This window comes from Mandrillus leucophaeus, unplaced genomic scaffold, assembly GCF_000951045.1.
Source record: "Mandrillus leucophaeus isolate KB7577 unplaced genomic scaffold, Mleu.le_1.0 Scaffold203, whole genome shotgun sequence".
Taxonomy (NCBI): domain Eukaryota; kingdom Metazoa; phylum Chordata; class Mammalia; order Primates; family Cercopithecidae; genus Mandrillus; species Mandrillus leucophaeus.
In genome coordinates this window covers 3,512,654-3,519,551 of record NW_012102066.1, presented here as the reverse complement: position 1 = coordinate 3,519,551, position 6,898 = coordinate 3,512,654, and the positions used below count along the sequence as shown (strand labels likewise).

General features: G+C 38.9%; 1 protein-coding gene and 1 long non-coding RNA gene across 4 annotated transcripts in view; one reads left to right on the top strand and one right to left on the bottom strand.

Annotated features, from left to right (window-relative positions):
- The window catches only part of FAR2 (fatty acyl CoA reductase 2), a 189,411-nt gene that overhangs the window by 151,494 nt on the left and 31,019 nt on the right, over positions 1–6,898 (top strand). For all 3 annotated transcript variants that reach the window (XM_011979574.1, XM_011979576.1, XM_011979575.1), the window contains one exon: positions 1,616–1,795. In XM_011979574.1, the coding sequence (XP_011834964.1) occupies positions 1,616–1,795 (180 nt within the window). The remainder of the gene's footprint in view (positions 1–1,615; positions 1,796–6,898) is intronic.
- LOC105539352 lies at positions 764–4,480 on the bottom strand. Its single transcript, XR_001006037.1, has 3 exons — positions 4,306–4,480; positions 3,970–4,078; positions 764–1,761 (listed from the first exon to the last, which is right to left on the bottom strand). It is a non-coding gene; the product is annotated as an uncharacterized LOC105539352 (long non-coding RNA).

The following is a 6,898-nucleotide window of genomic DNA, read 5'->3' as shown; positions in this document are numbered from 1 at the left end:
TTTTTGAGACGGAGTCTCGCTCTGTTGCCCAGGTGGAGTGCAGTGGCATGATCTCGGCTCACTTTAACCTCCACCTCCTGGGTTCAAGTGATTCTCTTGCCTCAGCCTCCCTTGTAGCTGGGACTACAGGCATGCACCACCATGCCCAGATAATTTTTGTATTTTTGGTAGAGACAGGGTTTCACAATCATGGCCAGGCTGGTCTCGAACTCCTGACGTCAGGTGATCCACCTGCCTCAGCCTCCTAAAGTGCTGGGATTACAGGCGTGAGTTACTGCACCCAGCACACTTTCATTTTTATAGAATTTTCGTAACTTTTCTCTTTGCATATACTTCTTGATTAAATTTAAGATAATTTTGCCAGGTTTTTAAAAATCTTGGGAGTTTGATTAGAATTACCTTGTATATGTAGAATACTTTAAAAACATTTAGCATATTTAAAATATTGATTCTTCCTATCCAAAAACAATATATGTTTTCCCATTTATTCAATTTTTTGTTATTATATATTCATTTATGATGAATTTCGTATATTTTAAATGTTCAACTTTGAGCATTTCTTCCCTTTTATTCTCTAATTTTTATTTATATACAGGCAAGCTAGTGATTTTTTACATAATTTTTATCAGTGGACACCTTACTGAATTATAGTACATTTCAGCTTTTTTAAAAGCTGCTTCTATTTTCCAGGTATGCAATTATATAATCCGACAGTAATTTTTGTGGCTGTCTTTTTAGTATCTGTATCTGTTCTTTAATTTTATTTTTCTTTCTAATTAATTACAGGACTAGGACTTCAGAACAATGTTAAGTAGTAGTGTGATTGTAGGCATTATTCCCACCACAGATGTTACAAGCAGTGCTCCTAGCTTTTCACCATTAAGAATGATATTGGCTAGCAAATTTAAATATATGTTGCTTAATCATTTTATTCCTATTCTAGTGAATTTGTTTAATTAAATTAGAAATGGAAATTAAACATCATTTTAAACTTTTCAAAATACATATATATTCTTATATAGTTTTTCTCTTTTGAGTTAACTTAAATTAGTAAGTTTCCTGGCATTGGATAAACCATGTATTCCTGGAATGAACTATTTCATTGTTATCACATACTGTTTATATAGCTTTGTATTCTACTAGCTGCAATTTTAGATTTTGACATCAATTTTCATGTCTGGCCTGGCCCTTTACCAACTTACATTGCTCATTTAAAAATTCTACTGTTGCTCCCCTCAAGTTTATTTATATTTTCCAACTTCTTCAGTTAGATGCTTAATTTACATGTTTTTGTTCTTTTAATGGCTGCCTATAGAAGCACCTTTACAAATTCAGAGGATTGTAATTCTTTTTTCAGTTGATTAGAACCAACTGTCCTCTAGATATATGTACAGTGTGTCAGTGAATAGCATTTATGTGCACAAAACACATCATCACTACATAAAACATTCCGAGTATCACATAACTGTGTAGCCATGACCCATCCTTCTCTCCCTAGTGTTTGGTGCAGCCACCAAAATCTGATAGGTATGCCAGTTATTGGAGTAGGTACAGTTATAGCAAGGCATGATGCTGACTTACCTCATTGTATTTCCTTCTACTTAATCTTCTCTAGACATGCTGTGCAACTTAACGTCACTGCCACCCGGCAGCTCTTGCTTATGGCTAGTCAGATGCCAAAGCTGGAAGCCGTTATACATATCTCTACTGCCTATTCAAATTGTAACCTGAAGCACATCGATGAAGTTATCTATCCGTGCCCTGTGGAGCCAAAAAAAATCATTGATTCCCTTGAGTAAGTTGGTCTAATAAAGGGATCAAGGGGTGGGTAGAATGTTGTTCTCTTTGATTCTTTGTAGCTGTTAATGAGATGATGAAGTGAAACACTTTTGAAGCAAATGTTTTGAAAGGGTGCTAGCCTTAGCTACCTTGTCTGCTAGTTCTGGTGGGGAATATGTTGCTAAAAGAGAAAGGGGATAGAAAATTCTTAAACATTTTGTGGAATTGTGTAGGATTGTATGAGGTACTTGGGAATACTATACATAGAAGTGGTTTCTCAGATCTTAATGAACTTAGCATTGTCACTAGATAAAGCAAGTAGAATGTATAAAATAAAAGTTCAGAAGAAAAATTTTCAGTTCAGACTGACGTGAGTCTGGCATAGCTCCACCAGTAACTACCTGTGTGACTTTGAGCAACTTCTTTGCCCTCTCTGAGCCCCAGGTCCTTCATCTGTAAAATGTGCCCATTTTATAGTTGTGAGGTTGAATAAAGTTATATAAAACACTTATTGCAGTACTAGGGAGTGTTTAACATCACTTAATCAAATGATTCGTAAAAAAGAACTAGCGGCCGGGTGCAGTGGCTCATGCCTGTAATCCCAGGACTTTGGGAGGTTGAGGCTAGTGGATCACCTGAAGCCAGGAGTTCGAGACCAGCCTGGCCAACATGGCGAAACCCCATCTCTACTAAAAATACAAAGATTAGCTGGGTGTGGTAACAGGTGCCTATAATCCCAGCTACTTGGGAGGCTGAGGCAGGAGAATCACTTGAACCTGGGGAGAATCGCTTGAACCTGGGAGGCAAAGATTGCAAGGAGCCGAGATTGTGCCATTGCACTCCAACCTGGGCAACAAGAGTGAAACTCTGTCTCAAAAAAAAAAAAAAGGGGTGGGGGGAAGAACTGATGAAGAATAAGAATTGCTCCAATATCTAGCAGAAGGTGACAGTCTCTTGACTTATTTGACTGAGACACACTTTCCTTACTGTCCTATGATGCAACAGAAATAATGTCTAGGATTTTTCTCTTCTTGCCAACCAGCAGAAACCACTTTCATCTTAGGACACAGCTCAGGTCTTATTCTAAGTTTGTTTTCTGCTTATTTATTCTACTGCTCCATTTTATAAGCTTACCTTAAAAAAAACAAAAAAACAAAAAAGCTACATAAAAAGTATTACAACAGAAAGATGGACTATTTCACAATGAATTTGTCACATTATAATTTTATATGATACTGTGTTTATATTTAATATAAACTCTTTAAAAAGTTTTAGCTAAATCAAGAGTTTGTTCCCTTCAGGGCAAATATTTTTATCTCCTCCAGCTCTGAGAATAGATATTTTTGTCTGTCATGTAAAAATATCCAGGACAAAGAAGAATGAAAGTCATCTAAAGGATCTGGAGGTTAAAGTTGCTAATAAATGGAGGTTTGCTAAATTGGTACAGAGAAAAATTTTAGAGTGCAGAGTTCATCAGGATAGTGGGAGAAAAAGCAGGTGTACTGTGAGGCCCAAAGTCTAGACAATAAAGTATGTTTAAAGCCTCAGAGCATTTTCAGGATGGAATTGGTTTCTGTCAGTTACCCTCTTATGGTGTTGTCTCTTGGTAAATGTGATGCTTTCATATTTGATATGTCCAGGAGAGAGGCAGACCCCTTTTGATTCCAGACTGTTTCCTGGACCTTCTCCACTGCTGATCTCTCTAACACCTGACAGGTCATAGTGCAGTTTGAGGTAACAAAAGAGCCCGAGAGTACATCAGAGAAAAGAAGTAAGAGGCCAGGTGTGGTGGCTTACGCCTGTAATCCCAGCACTTTGGGAAGCCAAGGTGTGTGGATCACCTGAGGTCAGGAGTTCAACACCAGCCTGACCAACATGATGAAACCCCGTCTCTACTAAATACAAAAAATTAGCTAGGTGTGGTGGCACATGCCTGTAATCTCAGCTACTTGGGAGGCTGAGGCAGTAGAATCACTTGAATCCAGGAGGTGGAGGTTGCAGTGAACTGAGATTGCACCATTGCACCCCAGCCTGGGCAACAAGAGCAAAACTTTGTCTCAAAAAAAAAGAAAAGAAAAGAAGTAAGAGTTCACCCATAGAGAAGGGCTTCTCTAGGTACTCCATACCACTTCCTCCCAAACTGTGTCCAGACACTAAATACCCCTAGGTTTCAAAAAAGAATAAACTCACCTCCCAGAGGAAGAGTTGATTTACCTTCAGACATTCGGCACTTTCCATCCTCCCTCAAGTATATGTCAATCAGACAAGGCAGGTAATTGCTACATGATTTATGAACAAACTGCAACTGACATTTGTACAAAATTTTTAATGTCCATGTGTCATTTACTGCTCTCCAAGGATAACAATTATTTAAGCAACTACTTAGAACTAGGAATGAAGTTACTTTATCTCAACAGATAAATTTTGGGTGCAATTAAGGAACTAAGTTTTTTTAAAAAATAGAGAAAAGTAATACTTATTATTTGCTAATTCAAGATTAATTAGGACATCCAGCCCTCCCCTTACTTTCATGCTGCAGTCACAAAGAAGTAAGGCCTTCCCCCCTCATACTCTACCTGCCTTTGCACTCGAAACTCTCTGTTTGTTCCTAGAGCTTATTTATCCTTCTGCTTCGCCTGGTTAATTCTTACTCAGACATCAAGGCTCCCCAGTAAAGCTCTCTGGCTTAGGCACCCTTCCCAAGTGCCCCCATAGTACCCAGTGTCCAGCTTTATTATTGCTCGTAACACAGGTCATTCTGAATGTCTGGTTGCTTATCTACATTCTACATTAGACAATGAGCTTCTCAGTGGGAGAGGATATTTCTTGCTCCTCTTTGCATCTCCAGCTAGGGACTCAATGTTCGCTGAATGAATGAAAAGCTTTTGGTGGCACTACATGATTATCGTTCATACTGTTTTGACTGTTTTTGTTTGTTTGTTTTGACTGAAGCAAGAATAGATGACAGAATTCCATCACAAGCTGATATTTTGGGATGCAGAAGTCTTAAGTATAAAATATCTATCCATATCCCCACATCTTACCCTTGTTTCTGGTTGTTCATTTCTTTCTTCTTAAACTTTGAATGAAACCTATATGTTAAGTTTTGAATAGCACTTTAAATAAAACCCAGCAACCCCTCACCAACTATACCATGATCTACAACTATTTCAACGACTCCTATACCAGAGGGAATTTTTGGAAGTTTTAGAATAACAACATTAAAAATCATTCTGAATAAATACCAATTCACCTAAATCCAGGTTTTGTTTCTTTGTTTTAGGAAAATACTTTGTTCCTTTGATTAATTCTCTATTTAGTCATTGGTCTGTGTTAAAATAGAATTATTTTCCAAGGTTTTTAGGTTTCTATTTCCCTTGGGAGTTTTTCTTTCTTTCAGTGCAACAGAGAAATGCCTGGGGGACAGTTTTTTGTTTCTGTTGTTGTTGTTGTTAACGGTAACTTCCAGGAGTCTAGTGGCTGCCTTTGCTCTTAGTAGTTCAGCAGTTCTTACTTATGTATTTATAAGGAACCAGGAGTTAGACAACAAGATGATCTTGAAACTGTACTCTTGGCATTATATTCTCAAGAAAATCACTGTGACGATGTAAAATGAAACTTTGTTTTTCCAGCAAATCAGTTGAATGGGAATTCCAGGTCTGGGAAATAAAGAAGGATTTGCATTTTTGGCCCGGACCTTTCCTGATTGCTTGGGCAGCAGTGGTACTGCTCAGGGTTGTTAATAATGGGACTGTGAACGTGAACCCCATGCTTACACCCTGGTCCCAACCTTTGCAGTCTCTGCTCGTTCAGCTCCCTCCATTTTCCATTCATCCTGTATCCCGAGACTGTCAGGCCTGAGCTCCCTTTCTTTAGCCCCTATCTAAAAACTTTTAGCATTACCTTGGCCCTGAAATATTCCAGAAAGATGAAAATTGATTTTGTTAGTACAAAAACTTTAGCACATTAGCATAAATATATTTTTAAAATAACTTAAATCAGGAGTTAATGCTTTTAATGAGTGTGACAAGCATGGCCGTTAATCATCGTGAAGCAGTTCATTTTCCTGGTTCTTGTATCTGTAGTTGTCTTCCGCCCCTCATCCCAGTCACCAATTCTGATTCTGACTCAGCTCTACCTTCATATTACCAGCTTCTGCTTAGCTGGTGTGCATAAATGGATCAAGGATTGCCATTTTCCAGAATAACAGCTTATGTAGAATGTTTATTTTTTAAAATGCACCTCACTGACCAAGAAAAGCAGGGTTTTATGGTTCGTGCTTTCCTTATTTTTTAGGTCAAGGTAACTCCTCTTAGGGAAACCAGTGTAGAAGAAAAGGGCTTTTGTGCCTGTATAAAAACCTGAAATAACTAGAACCAGGTACTAGAAAAACGGAATCACAAATATTTATGGCTCTATTGAACATATGTAAATAAATCTGAATTAAGAAGGGAAGGGGGGACATGAATCATTACTGAGCAACTGAGCAAGACACTTTCACCGACATTTAATTCCATAACGTAATATTGTAGGGTTGATGTTATTATCACTGCTATACTCATCACGGAGCAAAAAGCTCAGAAAGGCTAAGCAACTCCTTGAAAGTCTCTCAGACACAATTTTTATCCATGGCCACTTGATTCTGAAGCCCACGGTCTTTCCAGTCTACTCACAAACTTGGCAGTGGTAGAGATTAAAAGGTGCTTTTTGGCCGGGCGCGGTGGCTCACACCTGTAATCCCGGCACTTTGGGAGGCCGAGGTGGGCAGATCACGAGGTCAGGAGATGGAGATCATCCTGGCTAACGCAGTGAAACCTCATCTCTACAAAAATACAAAAATTAGCCGGTGTAGTCCCAGCTACTCGGGAGGCTGAGGCAGGAGAATGGCATAAACCCGGCAGGCGGAACTTGCAGTGAGCCGAGATCGCGCCACTGCACTCCAGCCTGGGCGACAGAGCAAGACTCCGCATCTCAAAAAAAAAAAAAAAAAAAAAAAGAGCACCACACGTGCTTTCTTAAGATACAGACTATGTTCCAAAGAGTTCATATCCAAGACAAACAGAACAGGGCAGAATTATACACGTGTGGTGGTGGGGAAACTGGTGGAGTGGAGGGAGGC